Here is a 19260-nt window from a genome sequence, read left to right as displayed (position 1 = left end):
ATAAAATGTACACATATGGAAATATAATTTCAGATTTTATGTAATTATTTATTTATGTATTTTATATCTTAGGGTGGACTAAAGGTACAAATGCCTATGAATGTTAAGGTAAGTACCGAGCATGCTGCCAGTAAAAGATTCTGTCACAGAGAGACCCTGATTTAAGACTACTTCCTTTTCTTAGTGAGGGATATACCTCTTCTCTATTGTCTGTGGAATATTAGATTAGGCATTCTGCATCTGCCTGCTTCCTAAAAAAATTCTGTGATGCTACACAGCCCAGGAGTTACATGTGCTTTGTGAGACATAAAAGCTGTGGCAGGATTTTTTTCCAAGAAAAATAAATGTCAGTTATCTGGAGAAGAATTTTAAAGGAAGTATAGTCTGAAGTGAGTTTCTCCTGGTTGACACATCCACAGGCATCAGTGAACAAAGGACCTCTGTAAATCAAATGTCTGCTTCACCACATTGAAAAAATAAGAGAAAGGGAATACACTGTCTCCTCTTCACCTCTTCCCACCCCCACTGCAAGAGTCAAATCATGATAGGGAGGGCCCCTCTTCTGGAGCACATTGGGGTGTGTGTGTGATTGGAGTCCAGTTGGAGGGTGGGAAGGGAGGCCAGAAACGTTTTTCTTTGCTTTTGCTCTACCCCTTGCAGTTCCTCACAGAAACATATATGGCCCCAGTTAACTTATTAAAAAAAAAAGGCTGTAGCCTGGCCATTTGCATGCCAGAGCCATACCCGTAGAAGGGAGTTACTCCAGCACACAGTGCATGTGACGCTGGTGAAGGGTGAACAGGTGAATCCAGAATGAGGAACTGTGCAATGCAAGAGGTAAGGAACCCATAGAATTTTCCTGCACTGAGGCAGCTCTTCAAATCCAACAAATTCTGATAGGGTTTTTTTTGTTTGTTTGGTTTGGCTTTAACTGTACGTCCAATGGAGGCTGTCCTGTTCCTCTATTCATGTCTATCAGCCACAGATTGCTTGGCTGGGAAGGCCTTGGATATTTTATGCTGGATCAGGCTTATGGTGTCTCATTATCACTCAGCTCTAATGAAACTCTATGAATCTAGAGTATTTCATGGATTTTAAATATATGGGGTGAGATTCTCACCCCTGCTTGCTTCTTTACACTGAATGAAAAGGGCTGGAGCAGCATAAAGGAGCTCTAAGAGCCCCAGATCCGGCTTTGAGAGAATTCCCGCAGCACAGGATTTGAGGAACATAGTCATAAGATTGCTCTCTGCGAACACTCTTGCAAGCCTCAGTATAGGCAGCCTGGGAGGGGCATGCTGGGGCTGGCAGCACTGCAGAGATTCTAGGTGGCCTGGGGAAGCTGCCTTTACTTAGGGCTTCTCACATGGAAAATTGTATCAGCATAACTGTACTGTTTTAGTTATACTGGTATAACTCTGCATGTGGCCACTCTTGTTCAGGTATAGGTGTCCACACAGGCAGTTATAGTGATATAATTATATTGGTATAACTATACTGGTAAATTTTCCTGTGTAGATAAGCCCTTAGACAGCCTGCTAAGGCTGTCAAAATCATACCAGGGCTTCTCCAGACCCTGGAGCAACCTGCAATCGGGAGGGCTCAGAAGGCACTGCACAGAATTTCCACCATGGTGGCTGCTGAGAAAAAAATTGCATTCCTGGGCAATGCTGCACTATATGTGTCAAATTTAAGATTACTAAAAGTTAAAGTACTAAATACATTGTTTCAAACCACATTCTCCAGATATTAATATATGAGAGAGAACATTTTGGAGGATGGGCCAAAGAGCTTTCTGGAAACATTGATACTGTCCCAGCACTCTTTAGAAGTGATGAGGATTTCCAGAGAATTGGATCAATACGTGTCATTGGTGGAGTGTGAGTATATTTCATTTTTGTATTTAGTGTTCTCTGTAAATAGATAAATGACAAATTACTCTCTCTATAAATAATCTAATTACAATCAAGGTTTCCAAAAATAGCCCTAGGATAAACCACAAACATTTATGCCCCTTTGTGGCAGGGGTGGGATGGGGTGTTGGAACCTCGCCCCTCCCAAGTTCCCATGCCCATCTCTCTATGGGCAGCCAGTTGCGGCCTACTGGCCTCCTTCCACACAATCACCCTTGGACGGCGAGGTAGTGCGGCCTATTGGCCGGAGTCCAGGTAACTCGCCCCACATGTCGGGGCAGTTTGGCCCAGTGGCCAGAGTTCATATAAATCGCTCCCCGCGTTGGAGCAGTGCGGCCTAATGGCCAGAGTCTACACAATCCCCCTTGCAAGTGGGGTAGTGCGGCCTAGCAGCCAGAGTCCATAGGATTCCCATGGTGCGGGGGAGTGGTAGGGAGACCCGGGCCTGCCCTCTCCACCAGATCCCGACCCAGGGCCCTGGTAGTGGCAAGCTCCCCTTACCACCAGCTCGGGGGGGATCTGCCCGCAACACGCCGAGTGTCTGTGTGGCTCTAATGCTGTTTGCCTCTAAAGCTCCCCTGGGTCACTTCCTACCATAAACGCCAGGTTCTCTGCTGCGGGGGATCCTCCGGTCTGTTCCCCTCCTGTGACGTCCTTCGTCTGGGTATCAGGGTGCATCCCGACTTGGCTGGCCTCCGGATCCTGGTGCTCCAGCTGTCCCTCCTCGGGAGCTGGCCGTGTGCCTCCCTCCCTTCTGGCGGTCCACTCAAACTGAGCAGCTCTGCAGGCTTTTATACCTGGTCTCCAGTTGGAGAATGCCCAGCAGAGCTTCTGGGGCGGGACTTCCTCTGCTAGGAAGGAAGGGTTAACCCCTGCGGTGCCAGTGCGAGGCCGCTCTGCCCCGTCACAGTCTTGAAACAAACATTTGTGGAGTGTCTATACTAACATACGAAAATGTGTTAAATAACAAGGTAATTGGCAATCAGTTAAGGTAAGTTAAATATAGTATAGACAATATCTTTTGTGGGCAGGGGAAGGAATGGATTGACTTTTTTTTTTTTAATCTTAAGCCTTGTCTTCACTAGGAAAAAGGGTATGTGTTTAACTTGTGTTAGGTAATACGTGGTAACTGACACAAAGTAAAATCCTAGTGCAGACAAGACAGTTTGTGGTTTTCACATGAATTAACAGGTTGAAGTAAACCTTAGATTCCATACTCATCCATTTGATCTACTAATTCATGTAAAAGCTGAAAGGGCGTCATCTTCACTAGGATTTTACCATGTGTCAGTTATCATGCATTTGCTAAAATGAGTTTACAACACACTTTTCTTTTCCTAGTGAAGATGTACCTGGGATTGATTCTGCATTGTTCTGCCTATTATGTAGTCATTTACAGTTGTGCAAAGTGGGTGTAAAAAGCTACCATTCCGATTTGGTAGCATTTTAGCCTCACTTTCCATGGTTATATAAATGGTTATCTAACATCTAGAGACTGAGGATATGTCTACAATAGAAACACTACTGTGGCACAGCTGCGGTGTTGGAGTGTAGATACTTAGTACAGTGAAGAAGGGGTTTCCCCATCACTGTAATAAATTCATTTCTCCAACAGGTGGTAGCTAAGTTGACAGAATTCTTCTGTCAACCTAGTAGTGTCTGCACCGGGGCTCAGGTTGGCTTAATTACATAGCACAGGGCATGACATTTTTCACAGCCCTGAGTAATGGAGTTATGCCAACCTAATTCTTTAGTGTAGAACAGCCCTGAGAGAATCAGGCCTTTGGTGCATATCCCACAGCTCTGTATAACAACTAACCAACTCACTGTTCCTTCAACCCCACCAAGACTGCCACTTCATCAAACAGTGCTTGAAAAGCCTATAAAATGAAGGTTTCTGCTAGAGAGATCAGCAGTGAAATAGCTAGCAATGACATTACAATTGTCAAGGTTTCCAAGTTAACTCCCAGTAAAATGACTGGGATGGTATGCACTTATGCAGTTATTATGTCATGTTGTTTGGAGGGTTTCACAATCACGGCATTCATAGAAAACTTAAATGTCAATACCTAAAGACACTACTCAAAGACATTATGGACCAGCTCTCTGGAAAACTTGATATTTTAAAAGTTATCCTTCTGTCTAGTGTGTGGGGTTTTTTTTTTCTTTTTTGTTTTTTTTTTACAATAACTTGAACAGCTGAACTAATCTAAACCAAATGTTATCAAAGATAAATCCATTTTTTGTCTGCCAAACTTCAGCCCTGACAAAATTTGTACAGCAGTTGTAAATCCTGGCAGGAAAGTTTTAATGAAAGAAATACTCAGAGCCTTTGCCATTGTTGTATGAGCTGGTGTTGCTATAATGTGCATATTGTAAACTCTGTCTTATGAATATTAAAGCTTAACTGACAGTACTTGAGTGTACATTCTTATTTTTAAAATATCTTGTAAGTTTGATTAGTCTAATTTGAATGGGAACTTTTAATTCCACATCACTTTATAGCACAATTTTTGGAAGCCTTATAAAGCTTCTTGTGCTATTGTGCACTTTTTCAAAGTAAAATTCATTGAGGACACTCAAAATTGATGCAGAAATTTATTTTTAATCCAGTCTTATCTATTCAGAATATTTTAAAATGGTACAATTCCCTGCTTTGCAAATCAAAAGTATTTTACATATGCATTATTTTTATACATGTTCTATTTTATTGGATTTAGTAGTATCTCTTGGTTAGAGTAGAGGATACTGACTCCATAGAAGTCAATGGGAGTTTTGCCATTGACTACAACATGGCCAGGATTTCACGCTGTGTCAGCATTCCCTGCTTCAACTGATAACTCTCTGCATGACCCTTAAGGTTCTAGCCATTACATTTACGAAAATGTGTTGAAATGCACTATCAGACTATGATAGAAACATTTTTCAAGAGTGTTGGTGCATTACACAAGTAAACTATTGTTGGAGATCACATAATAAAATGGAGTATTGATCCACAAAGAATGCTTGGTTGGTCTGTGTTGTAATCTGAAATAACAAACATTGCTTTGTTCCTCAACTGAGGTTGTGATATTTATCTTAGGAATTTATGATGTTCTTTTCTCCTTTTATTCTTGGTATGATGCTGTTGTACTTTTTCCTCTAATTGTTTTCTTTCCTTGTGGTTACTTTAGGTGGGTTGCCTATGAAAAGGAACGATATAAAGGCCGTCAGTACCTGCTGGAGGAGGGAGATTATGAAGATGTGCACTCATATGGGGGAATTAGCAGTGCCCTGTTGTCTTTTCGGTTCCTACAGGCTGTAAGTACCACTCCTGATTTGCTGATCTGTTTCTTGCTTCACTCTTTTTTCCATTTAATTTGAGTTAAATATGGATTCATAGATCAAAAGAGAGATTATTTTTTCATTCATTTTTGTGAGGTCACCTCATGTTTGGTTGTTTCCCATCCCTCCCCCACCCAACCACATGCTTGCAGAAAAATCTCCTTTTTTCTTTTTTTTCGGCACTCCAATCTGTACAGTGAAAATTACAGTGTTTTGTGGAGAATGATATAGGTTCTAGGAGGTCCTTCTTCAAGAAAAGAATGTATAATATTACAAAATTCCTTGCCCTGTTACAGAATTTTCCAAACCCCTCCATACAAGAAATGTCACTTTTTAAAAGTGAGACGATGCATCTTTGTCCTTGTTTGACCCCATCACTGTAGTATCTGAATGTCTTTTGTGTGCTGCATCAGCCACTTCGTGTTTTTTGGAAAGTATGAACATGTGCTGCTTTGCTCTGTCTTGCTTTTGTTTGTAGTTGCTGATTTTCTCGGCAATGGTGCAAAACTACATAGGGTGCAGGTTCCTGTTTCGGCTGTTTAGCCTCTAGAATAAATACAAAAGTGTGATTTACTTATGTGTAGTAGTTCTTTATTAACATAAAATAGCTTCTCAACACAGTGGCTGTTGCAAGCCTTACCACGGTATTACACTCTGCCTCAGTGATTTTGTGCCAGAAGATTTTGGCCGTGAAAATTATCATAGTGAGAAAATTCCTGTAATTAAGATGTTGTTAGTAGGGATGATGATGAAGTACCAGTGAAAACTGAGCCACAGTCTGATGTTGAAAGAAATCTTGGATACTTCATGGCTTAGAAGGACATGGGATTAGAACATCTTTATCACTTCCTTTCTTCAAGTATGCTTCTATTTAATTTAAAAAGAAACTTTGTAAGCAGCTGTAAAAGACTGTTTCCTTCTGAGAATTGAAGAGCGGCCACTGTAAGATTACATATTGCAATGCACTATCCCATGAGCCAGCAACATTTGTTAAAATGGTGGCACAACTCGACAGGTCTATCACATAACAAGTGTAGTGCTTATTGTACAGGTAATGTGAAAATAGGACTTTTTTTAGAGCAATGACATCTCCTGCAAAGAAGGGTCTGCTAGTTTTGCTGGGATTGATAGAACCTGCATTTCAGTATATTTTTCCGCAGCTTTCTGAAAAAAGGTCTCAAAAAAACACCAAAGGAAAAATGTTTGATATTCACCGCTGAAGTTTTAGGAATTTTTTGTTTTAGATTTAGGCATGAAGTATTGTAGTCTATACCCACTTCAGATATCTATTTAGCACATATTTGGACATTTGAAAAGATATGATATTTATAAGGAAAAAGTGTAACTGTTACTATATTCTGATATACAATATTACTGATTTAAACTGTTTTGTTTCCTGTTGTGAAATGGAGATTTACCTAGCAATTCTCTTGTTGCACATATAAAGATTCAAAATACATGTGGAATGCTGTAGGTGTATTACACATGTGGACAGATCTTTAGATTGATGCTACCGTATTTACAGTAATCTTTGAAGTTGCCCCAAAGAGAATTAGATTTTTCCTAGGCTTATATATTAGCCTTTGTGACAAGGTAAGCATCTCTACATAGCTGCATGCAGGGAGGAGACATTTCAGCAGAGTTGAATTTAAGGAGTTCTCAGGAAGGAAGGAGGGGACCATTTCTGAGGGACTAGGTTGAAGTAGGGAGTTGGGACTTCGTTGAGTCTGTTAGAATTTAAACAAACAAAAAAGTGAAACCAGCTGGTAATTTTTCACTGTCCAAGCAAAGAGTGGATTACAAAATAGTGAACTGGCTAACTAGTTAAAAATAAATAGGACTTCTAAAACTGAGTTTGATTGAATAATCTAAAGCTGTGTTAATAACATGGCAAAGGGAATATATTAGTTTTTAAAATATAGGGCCATATCATCCAGCCCTATTAAAAAAAAAAATTGCGGGAGGAATGAAAGGGGAGGAGTCTTCACCAAGGTTCCCATAGCCAAATCTTTTCCCCAGATTATTGTTACATCAGAGTTGATCACTTGTGTTCCTGCTGGAAGGATAGTGTTGCATCCCAGTCCCTCCTCTGCTCCATGCATGCAACCTAGAACCCAAAGACTCCTCCATTCAAAGGAAGGGTGGTGCTAGAGAGGTATCTGACTCTTCCTTTCTGTGCAAGCATGGGGAAGATCCTTGAGTTCCTTAGCACCTAAATCCCTTTTGAAAGGGGGCCTCACTTGGCATGCCTAAGGCCTGGTCTGCATCTAAAACTTAGGTTGACCTAGCTACATTGCTCAGGGCTTTGAGAAATGTACACCCCTGAGAGACTTAGGCCCCAGTATAGGCACCACTACCATCGTCCTAGCTATTGCCTCTTGAGGGGGTGGATTTACTACAGTGACAGAAAAACCCCTTCTTATCAATGTAGCAAGTGTCTACAGTATGGCACTACAACGGCACAGCTGCTGTGACATAGCTGTGCAACTGTAGTGTAGACAAGCCCTTAGCTGAATGCCTTGTATTCACTCAAGTGCTTTTGAAAATGTTATTCCTAGGCTACAATTCTTCCCTCTAATGTGGTTATAGATTCACCTTGCCTCATCCATACTATCATTAAAACAACATAGTGGAACATGAATGCCCCTAAATGTGGCCGGCCTCTGCTTGCACATAGTTATACTCGCATTGTGAACAGTCCCATGGAATCCTTTGCTAGGTTGTATGTAATAAACTGCTGCTAAATTGTTAAGATATATTTATCCTAACTTTCAGCATTACCTTTTAGGATTTCATCGAGTCATCAGTCATGCTTTTTGAGTCAGATGAAGAAGATGGTAAGGTCATGGTCAATCAAGATATTCCTGATTTGGAGCAGGCTGGGTTTGGCCAGGAGATGAGATCAATTCATGTGAAAAGTGGAGTGTAAGTCTACTGCAAACGTGTATGAGATGTTCTTTGAATGCAATGATTAAATGATTTGCTTGTGCACAGTGTTTTCAGATTTCTAATTTGTCATGATGTATTTCAAATGATTGAAGAAGAAAGATAAACATTTGGGGGCTGGGGGAACAATCTTTGTGTTTTCTCAGAAAATGTCAGTGTCTCTCCTATGTATCTTGCTCTTCTGCTCTGCATTCTTTGCAAAGGGTTTTACTTGTTTTTTGTTTGCTTTTTTGGCTTGTGGGTCCTGACCTTCAGGGATCTCTTGGAACCTCACCACTTTGAACGCTCCCTATTACTACATCAATACTCAAATAAGAATATGGACAAGCCTGATAGTTTACTTGGGTTCAGTTTTTGCTGCTGGTCTCTCTCTCTTCCCGAGCCAGCTAGAGTTATAGTCCTGCAGTGGGATCCAGATAGGCACACCCTTGTATCTGCATGAAGCCCATTGACTTTAGTGGTGCTCAGCATGGGTTCAGGGGTCTGTCTGCATGGATCTCATTGTAGAACTGCAGCAGGATCTAGAGCAGGATTAGCTGCAGAGGTAATGTATTTAGGAAAAAAGGATGTGTCACGCCATTCAACAGCCACCTATGTGGACTGTTAAAGAGACTATATTGTTGGATTCCAAATATTGTTAAAGTTTTCTCAGTCCTTGTCAGTTGATAGTGATAGTAACACTATCACATGACCGCATTTCACAGATGTAGGGCCTGATTCTGCAGCCCTTACTACTGTTACTTCATTGTGCCTAATTTGTATCAGTAAGTGCTGCAGAATTGCTAAGAACCACCACAAATCTTACCAAGCAAGTCTGACAGATTGCTAAGAAGCATCAAAAGCCTAACCACCTTCCACTCCAAATGCAATGTGCGTTCCTTTGACTTTTCTTTTGGTAAGAGAAATTCATAGGACAATGTACATATATTATAGTAAATTGAATTTCGAAAACAACCACTCAGTTTCCTCTGGACAAAGGGAATGAGGAACAAAACCATGTGTCTCAGATGTTAGCTAAGCTGCTTAATGCACTGCTATGGATGACACTTAGATACTGTGGTGATGAGTCCTATATAAAGACCTGAATAGAACAGAGTAGATTGGGCCCATGGTTTGTATCCTGTTTGTTTACAAATTCTTTGGAAATGATTCTTATCTGTTTTTCATAAGTTAATTTTTGTTCACTGTGCTTCCCCTCCTGTCATAGGAGAAGACTCCTCCCATTCCCCCTTTATTTCCTCTCCTTCCTTGAGTCCTATGTTGTAATTACTCTTTCTTCAGGAGAGGATGCTTCCTCCAAGGTTCATCAGCCATTTGTATGGTTCCAGCCATCTCATGGCAGCTTGAAGCTCATTTAGTTCAGTTTGAAGTGTTTTATCTGGTTCCTTTTCAGGTTACTAATTTGCTGGGTTGTGCCAGTAGCTTTCAGCTTTTTTAAATATAAAACACTGAAGTAAGTTTATTGCGGGGGGGAACCCACACAGCATAAAGAATTACACAGACTCTGTAAAAGTGAACATGTCAGTAATGTGTCCATGCTCTCACTCTTTGTTGTTTCAGAGTAGCAGCCATGTTAGTCTGTATTCACAAAAAGAAAAGGAGTACTTGTGGCACCTTAGAGACTAACAAATTTATTTGAGCATAAGCTTTCATGAGCTACAGCTATAAACATTTTTGGCTTGCCTGGGATTTTGTAATCAAATGCAAGGGGAAGAAATACAAATGAATTACCAATCATTGCAAGAGTCCCTTTATCTCTTCCTGCCAAGGCTTCCTCACTTGCTTCCGTTCTTTCCTTAGAATAATCTGACTTGAAGAGTTGGAAGGGAGCCCTTTCTGGGAGCTAGGTGGGAAGGTAAAGGTTGAGGGAGCAGAGAGTGACTCAGATATTTGACAGTTGAATATCTAGCCTCTTGGCTTCCAAGCAGTCTCTTATTTCATGCTGAGAAATTATCTGAGAAGGGGGAGAGAGATCTAATGCTGCAAGGATTTGTCAAGAATATTTGTGTAGACAAATAAAAAGTAGAAAATCAGGAGTGTGCCGGGTTTGTGACTCGCGTTGCCTGTTACCACAAGACATGTTTTACAATCTGTTTAATTTCATATCAGGTGGAGAGGTAACACATTTAAAAACCTTCTGGAAAGTTTTCTATTTAAGGTTAACTTACTGATAACTTTTTGTAGTGCCATATTGAAAAATAGGATTGTGTATCACAGTTCATTTCTTGCGTGTCACTCCTCAGGTGGGTTGCATATCGGCAGAAATATTTCTGTGGAGAACAATATATACTGGAAAAAGGGAAATATAAATGCTTTTTAGACTGGGGAGGATCCAGTGAAACCATCATGTCAATTCGTCCCATTAAGTTGGTGAGTTACCGTAATTCATCAAAAAGAAAATTAAAAAAGCAATAAGAATTCAGAACTCTGGTGATACAATGATTTTATTGTGCAGGCTAGGTAATGAAGCTAACTTGTCTATTCAGTTGATGAAAGGTTAGAAGAAAAGATCATTACAGAATTCAAGGAAACTGCTAATTATGGGGACTGAATCTCCCGTTTATTCTGCAGTGCAAACTCTGTGTCAACCCAGCCCCCAACAAGAAAATGCTAGGAAAGCTCTACAAGGAGAACTTCAGTTTCCAGTCCCCTTAGCATATTATGTCCACAAATGGAACATTCTGGCCCTAAATACCTAATTTACCACAAAACATGCCTATTGCCTTATTGATAACTTGTCATGTATTTTAATCCTTTAACTTTCCTGTATTACTGTCTGTTAAAACTGAGCTATAGCTTATTGTTTTCTTCTTTTCTTTTCTATTTCAATCCAGAAAAATAAAAAGGCAACTTGCCTTTTAATAGATTAATTCCAGGACTCCTAAAGCCCTACTGTAAAATAAACAAACCTAACCACCAATATAATAAATGACACTGCATCCACAACTTGGAAAGCTAGAAAGGAAATTGAACTTGTTTAACCTTTCTTGAATGGAAATGACAGATGCATTGCAGGGTAGTGATGGTGAGAGAGAGAAGGTTCTGCCTCCCATTCTCTCAGATTCTCTCTCAATAAGGAATTGGTATAAACCAAACACTTTTAAACCAGTTTGAGTGCCTACACAAAGGGGTTGCTCTGACTCTGTAAATGGGTTTCTAAGCAGTTATTTATATTGGTGGAGGTTTAATGTGTGGACAAGGCCTAAGCTAACAGAGAGCCAACCATGAGCCAATATCCTCCTAATTTCATAGAGACGTGGGGAGGGAAATGTGCCAGGAGTACAATACCTATTAATGAATTTCAGCCCCAGAATTCCTAAAAAAGTTTAAAAGGTTCTTTAAGGGATTTGACCTCCTGTTAAAAAATAATTGTAATGTTTATATTATATATATATATATATTTTTTTTTTATAATATGCAGGAACCACTTGGAAAGAATGAGCCTCCACATTTGGTAAGTTCACATCCTGTAATGCCATTTCTAGGAGTAAATTGCATATTATTAAGCACACGTGCTTTATGTTGAATTTCCCCCCAGCTGTCTCAGATAAGATCTTCACTATCTACTGTACAGTGACAAAGCCACCTCTTACTTGAGGAAACCAGTAGACACACAGAAGCTAAGTTAGCCAACAATCTCATTCATTGTGGTGTTCCTGTTCACACCCTTTTTTGTTGTGTCCCCATAGTGCCATCTGCTCAATAGGCTTGGGGTCACTTTGGATCTGTATCACCATTTCTTTTCATGTTCTTTCTTTCAGTCTCTCTCTGCCTGTAAGGAAATTCAAAGTCACACTCATTTACCTTTCTCTACGTGGGATATTGTCTTTGCATTGTAATTAATCCATCCCACTTTGTTACTGTAACTTCTTAATATCTGAAGTGCAGAATTGTGAAACTTGAACTGCAGAAAACTATTCTCAAACCCACACACAATTAGCTACCTGCCATTTGTTTTCCTGCAGTGCTGTTTTAAAAAATATATTCTATTTTGGCAATTCTGCAGTTTGTATCTACACTTCCTGTGTGATGGCATGATGAGGGCAGTTTTGCTAATTACTTTCAAAAGTACATGACCTTTGATGTAGCTGCAGTTCCCAGCTCGTTCTCAGCTTCCCTACCCTTCCCCCCCCACACACACACACACACTAAGTCTGACTGAGCACACACTAATGATTTAACAATATAAAGGAGAGCCCTTTGTAGCAAATCCTAATATAAAGTTAAACATAATTTTAGTGAAATTCTCTGACACTACCGCTTCATTATAAGAGGATTTCACTGTAGCATGTTTTTGTTTTCAGAGTGGCTTAGTTTGGGTTTCTGTTTTTTATCAGAATTTTTATAAGATTATGTTAAATCCATAATAACATTCTTGTATGTAATCTTTCTAAATTTAGAAACCTCTTCGCATGCACATGCTCATCCAGAATCCTTATCTGCTAAGGGTTCTCCTCTAACAGAGCATATCTCAGTTTCCTTATATTTAGTTTGACTTCTCTCCTCCCTTCGTTAGGCATTCTTTGTCCACAAAGAAATATTAGTTGTTAACGCTGTACCTTTGGGAAGGGGAGTGCCGTGGGATATGAACGGTAGAGTTCGTTCTCTCTCTTTCTCTCTCTCTCTCTCTCTCTCTCTCTGTGTTAATAAAGAAATAAAGTTAATAAAGAAAACTTTAGAAAATCCCATATAAAGATACATGTTTTAATAGCCCGAAAATCTAGTTTAAGATATCTTAACTATTTTGTCATCTAGATAGGATTTTCAGTATCCTTATTGCTTATACTTTTGTGTTATAAACACCAACACATGGAAAATGTACACATTACATTACTTAGGACAGCCTGACCACGCCTTTTCTTTACTCCAAGTATGTTCAGGTTCTAAAATGTTTGATTTACTCAGGCTTGCAGGAAATGTTTGCTGTCTAACGACATAAATGGTGTATTACTTTAGTCTTAAACACTGATTTCCCGCCAGACATATTCATTTGGGTGTTTGCAGCCAAAGCCAAAGAATCCCAAACACTTTCACACAGAAGGCTTGGTAAACCATTTCAGATAAAATAACTGATTGAAAAATGAAACTGGTACCAAACCAAACTTGTTTCAGAGATTCCAGATAGTTTTAATAACTTTTTATCTCCTTCCTCAACTCCATTCTTCTTCAGAATATGTCAAATGCTGTTCCTGTGAATGTCTTAGACCAGTTTTGCAGACCCAAAAGAGTCAAATGGTTAATATAAGCATACAAACATGTGCATGTTTCTCCAAATCTTGGAAGAGTCTCACCCATCAGCAGCAATGAGACTATCTGCAATTGATTCAACCTTGCAATTCGATGCCTTTCCTTTCCTTTCCTTTCCTTTTACCTCTACCTTCCATCCCATCCCATCCACCGGTACATCAGAAAATTCTTTAAAAAAAATAATCACTTGCTGTGTACAAATATGCATGCCATGTCATGCTGCTGTGATGTCACTTTTGCCACAGGGAAAACGTGCTGGAAGGGTTCATGTGATCACAATCTTGAGTTGTTACAGGACCTCTGTGATGAAGCTAAAGAAATAGGAGAGCATGTCACTGCTGTGTTCGAATTGTCATAGTTACCTTTGGCCACCAACATACTTTATTGTGACTAAGGAGTTGTGGGAAATTTGTTAAGATCACTTCCTGAGTCAGAGTAAGTAAAAGACAGTGTTTGAGAAAATAAATCCGTCCTTTCCTCTTCTAGTTGAAAGATAATATTACAATTTCTATGTTTGCAACAGTTACGAAGGATGGCTCACCAGAATTAGAGAATCCTTAACACAGCTGGATGCTGAATCGTACAAGTCTGAATCCTCAGTGTAGGAATGTAGCTCTCTACATTTTTTCCTATGTATTATAGGCATAGATACTAAAATAAGGAAATCCTCCTCTCTTTCCATAAGAAAGAAACCTTGTCACTTGCTGTTGCTTTCAGCTGACCTTAAGTGTTATATTCTGAATTCTTGCAATAAGTGGTCTTGGTCTTTCTACTTTGCCAGGCTGTTTCATAAACTACATGCATGTTCCAAGTAAGACTAAAGTCTCCACGTTTAAAATACAATAGCTGTATTCATTAAAAATAAAACAATATTTTTTCCTTCACTCTCCCAAGGAATAACTAAGCTCCTTTCATTAATCTGCCTGTGGCAGTTGGCTTGCTCAAATACTTTAGAAGACCCCTATAATTATTTATGGTAACTTTGCACTGTGTATCTTTCCACTTACTGCCTTTTGAGTTTTTAGGAAATAGAGCTTCATGGCACTAAAGGAGTCTTTTAAATCTGTCATGTCAGATTTAATATATTTTAAGTTATAATTAGCTGCATTTGTGGTCAGACTGTACAAACACAGTGGTATAACTAATGGATCAGTTTCTTCTCTAATTATTCTGAAGTCAGAACCGTCAAATCTGTCCTTTCAACTTTTTTCTTTTTATTCATTTTGAGAAAAGAATTTCTCAGTTTATTATTTAAAATGTACATTGTATAACCTTCCCTGTCACAGTCTTTCTAAAGCTGTCACGTAGCCTGGGACATGGGCTGTAAGGGGAAAGTATCAGGCACGAAACTAGGAACCTGGAGACCTGAGTTCTGTTCCTGACTCTGTCACTGAGCTGCTGTTTGACCATGGGCAAATCGCTTCATCTTTGTGCTTCAGTTTTCTGCATTGGTAAAAATGGAGAAAATGATACTTACCTTCCTCTGTTAAGTTTTCTGAGATCTATGGATGAAAAGCACAATGTAAGTGTAGCCTAAATATCAATGTTCTGCTCAGTAATGCAGTTCCAAATGCAGGAGAATCAGCAGTAGTGTATCCAGCCCATGTAGCTGGCTTGTCTTTTTCAATTCACAGTTGTGTGTCACATAAGGGCAAGATTAAGCCCTTCTTGTTCTTTGTAACAGGAAATATATTAGTTTCTTTTTTCTTTTCTTTTTTTTTAAAAGACTCTTTTTCCATAAAACCATTTTCTAATATGTGGTTTTGGCTTTTTCTCAGTCTCTGTAGATTGGATTTCTTTTCTTTGGCAGGGAGAGGGGCCGCTTTGGGGAGGAGCACTGGCAACAACATTTTTCTTCTATGTTACAGAACGCTGTCTCAAATTTTAGTGTGAAATTCACCTCAGTACAGAATGGCCATGCAGGGCTCTCTGCTCCACGTATTTCTTGGAGGGTGAAGTGGTATAGAGGCCCCTGCTTAGAGCCCATGTACTGGACTGAAATTCTCTCTTATAGAGGAAACTAAACAAGTGGTTTTGTGGCACAAGAAGTCAGTTATAAAATAAGAAATAAGGAACTTCCCTAAGTCTTTGAAGTACCAGGCAATTTTCATAAAACCTGATAAAAGTTGGTCACATCACCTGATAGTATGTACCATCCATTGCACCCTGTCTTAATTAAGGGATTCCTAAAGGCAACCTACAAAGCAACTTAGATATATCTGAAGACTGAGAGTCCTTCTGGAGTATGTGATTTAAGTGTATTATGAAATGAAACCAGCACTCTGGAAACAAAAGAAGTTTTTAGAGTAGCAGTCAGATTTCACATGTGTATGATGGGTCCCATTAAAAACCAGTGGTCAGTGTTTACCAAGGATTCCCTAATCATAAAACGGGAAATACCATGGTAAATTCAACTAATTCATATGGTAAATGTCCAATTCTGAATGGCACTGCACAAGAAATAATCCACAATTTGCCTGTTTGTATGTATTCAATCCATTCAGTAGCAATAAGACATTCCGAATAGTACTTTTCTAATGGATTATTGGGTCCCTAACAAATTCTCTCTTCAGCCTCATATTACTGAGGCCTACAGTAGTAGCTGGAAATGTATACTGCCTGATCCTACAAGGTGCCTTCAGCTCCCACTGATTGCAGTGGTACTTGAGTGCTCAGAACCTTGCAAGTGGCGCTCTGTGTATCACAGGGTCAAGGTTCTAATCGCAGAAACCATTGTGTCATGCGTTTACCGGGAGATTAGGCATAGCATTAGAAAATACATTATGGGGAGCAATCCTGCAGTGGATTAAGGGTAATAAAGTACATGACTAAATGACATGTGAACCCTCTTGTCAAAAACAATGGTAGAAATGCAAACCAGATTTCTTCATCCTTTTTCCTTAATTTTTAGTTGTATTGCTCTTGCTCAGTAGATTTCAGCACATCAGTGGCCACCTAAAGTGACCCGTTATCCAGGAACAAATAGTACATGAGGGGCACAGAATTCTTAGCTTCTTCCCCAAACTGTAGACCATGGACTGTTTTCTGCTGTAGGTTTTGTTTTTAACTTCTTTTAATGCAGCAATCCCTTTTGATGGAGAGATTGATACACACTTCCTGGGCAGGATGTAGTTCTAAATGGTTCTAAAACTCTTTGCTAAGGAAATCTGTGTGTGCAAGCTTGTTGGGTTGGACTTCAGACACTCCTGACACAGCAAGTCCTACCAGAAATTCTCAAGCAGGCTTTTTAAATAAGATGTCATCTCTGTTCAGTGTGATCACAGAAGATTCCAGGGCACTTTTTTTTAATGTTCTGCCTTGATATCTTTTCACCGGTATTTCCTTTCCCCTTCTTGTTGTGCTCCATTGGTTGCTGACCTGTACCCAAAATATGGCTGCATCTGAGTGGTGCTGTATGTATAAGGCCAGATTTTTCAGTCCTATCATTGTGCTTTCTCTGGAAACACTCCTGTTACCATAAAATGAATATATACTTGCTACCACTGCCATTGATATCAGTAGGAGATTTGCCTCAGTTAAGGACTGCAGAATCTGCCCATAGTTTATAAAACGCTTTGGGACCTTTCAAGAGGAAAGGTGCTATAGAAATTTAAGACATTTCTTCTCTTGGGAGTCCATTAGATTTGCATTAGTACTTCTTTAAATTGCATTGATATTTCCCTGTGTCTGCAACTTACTCTACTTATAGTGATGATGAGTACATTTTCTTTCTAGTCATCATATTTTTATTGTTGTTGTTCTTGTAGCTCAAAGCTTTCAGTAACACACATTTCCAAGGAGCATGTGTAGATTTCACAGCAGAAGTTTCTGATTTTACATCATTCATACCATGTTCTTTTAAGGTTCTTCGGGGATGGTAAGTGTGTTGTTTTACCCACCACCATTTTAAGTAGTTAGAGAGCACTTTTTAACCTACATTAAATTTCAAATAGTCAAATATATCCAGTGCATTACCATCACGCTCCATATCGTCCTATGCCTACTCTCTTGCAGCCTGCTTTGATAACTCTCTTCTTTCTGTTGGAAGGGGACATAATGCTTTTTGCTTTCCTATGGGAAAATCACACAATTGCTGTGATTTGAATCTGCCTTTATGACTTGTTTAAAATTTCAGGGACTCAATAGAGTAAATCTAGCTGCATTCCATTAACCCCCATTAAAGTCCAGTTGAGATTTGTATACCATGTGGAAGATCAGCAGAAGCAGAAAATTGAATCAGTCTTTCGTTTCACTTTTTTTTATAGTACAACTTTAAAAAACAAACCTTGTTTTATTTCTCATTCCCCTAGAAAATATTTGATCTTGAGAGAACTTGTTAATAACTGACTGCCTCAGTTAAACTTCTTTGTTATGTTTATTCTTTCAGTTGGCTCCTGTTTTACCAAGGGGAAATTGCTGATAATCATTGTGTGCTGGAAGAAGGCCTCTACACTGACCTCACTTCCTGTGGCTGTCCAACAGTTACACTCAAATCCTTCAAGCCTGTGGAATATGTAAGAGCTTTATAGAAATAATTCTATTATAGAACTCTTGCCCTACCTAGTCGTATACAGCAGCGATTGTATTAAAGAACAGAGTGTGATGCTCAGGGGAAATATTAAAATTGGTTTTTACGCTTGTGGATTTTCAGTATTAGATCAACCCAGGCCCCACCACCACCATTCTGGGCAGAAAGTAATTCTGTTTTTGTATGAGCTAAATTCATATTTGCGTTTTCAATGGTCCTTATAGAGCAGCCCAGCAAGATAGTAAGTAGTAGGTTTATACAAATGGAATATTCTACTTTATACTTTTGTCTCATTATAGGGTTCCCTTTACAGTCCCTTCCCCAGCAGAAGTTCAGACTTTAACAAAAATTCTCTGCACAAAAGAACCTTTAAACTACATAACAATGCATATAGATGCTATCATAATGTTAAATTTGCTAACCATAATTTTAGGGGAAGTGTAATATTTGCCTTTTCTAAATGGGCATCAAATTATGTGTCACTTGTTAATACTACTGCATTTTGCCATCCAGAATAAAGGTTTATATTTCTGCTGCAGATTCAGTATACAATATTAAAACATATCGACAGATAAAACCTTTTAAAACCACATTTTAAAAGTTTCCAAGTGGGTGATATTTATTAAAAATGTCAAGATCCTTTTTCTAGCCATGAACAAGTTTAAAAAAAAAAATCATCGCTGGGGGTGGGAGAAAGGGTGGAAAGGATATTTGACTGAGTGAAGCCTTGGACCAGATCCTTGGCTGGTGTAAACAAGCCTGGCTGCAGTGACTTCAGTGAAGCTACACTAGTTTCCACCAGCTGAGGATCTGGCCCTTGGACTTCATCCCTAACCCCTTTAGAATCCCTTGATGAGGGGGCGGGGCTAACTCAGTGAAAACAGGGGTTTAAAAAGCCCGCTCCTAAGCAACCACAGCAGTTAGCGAACAGGACAGGAGCTAGCAAACGGGAGTTTTGAGAGGGAGTGTGAGAGCCAGATACACCTAATAAACATTCTCTAAACTTAGGCCAATAATGCCTCACAAAGAAAAAAAAACCACATGCAAACAAAGAACAAACAAAACCCTGCAATAGTAAATATTATATAGTATAATATTGTATATATTGTCCCGCAGAAGTCCAGTAGCAAAGTGGGGGCTACCCAGTTTTTTGCACTGAATGCAGCATGTACGATTATCTGCCTCCTGAGCAGGTGGCATATATGCATTCGGTGCAAGCAACTCATGGCCCTCAGAGACCAAGTACTGGCCCTCAGAGACCGAGTACTAGCCCTTGAGACCAGAGTGGCTGAACGGGAGGAA

The 19260-nt window shown here is 39.5% G+C and overlaps 1 protein-coding gene across 2 annotated transcripts in view; it reads left to right on the top strand.

Annotated features, from left to right (window-relative positions):
* The window catches only part of CRYBG3 (crystallin beta-gamma domain containing 3), a 124013-nt gene that overhangs the window by 77954 nt on the left and 26799 nt on the right, over positions 1-19260 (top strand). Inside the window, exons 10-17 of one of the 2 annotated variants that reach the window (XM_027820012.3) lie at positions 73-108; positions 1747-1880; positions 5087-5213; positions 8026-8162; positions 10427-10553; positions 11605-11637; positions 17198-17307; positions 17818-17944. In XM_027820012.3, coding sequence (XP_027675813.2) covers positions 73-108; positions 1747-1880; positions 5087-5213; positions 8026-8162; positions 10427-10553; positions 11605-11637; positions 17198-17307; positions 17818-17944 — 831 coding nt within the window. The remainder of the gene's footprint in view (positions 1-72; positions 109-1746; positions 1881-5086; positions 5214-8025; positions 8163-10426; positions 10554-11604; positions 11638-17197; positions 17308-17817; positions 17945-19260) is intronic. The other variant, XR_006288032.1, reaches the window with a different exon arrangement.

The sequence above is a fragment of the Chelonia mydas genome, chromosome 1 (genome assembly GCF_015237465.2).
Source record: "Chelonia mydas isolate rCheMyd1 chromosome 1, rCheMyd1.pri.v2, whole genome shotgun sequence".
Taxonomy (NCBI): Eukaryota; Metazoa; Chordata; order Testudines; family Cheloniidae; genus Chelonia; species Chelonia mydas.
Note: the sequence above shows the minus strand (reverse complement) of the source record. Positions and strands in the feature narration are given on the sequence as shown.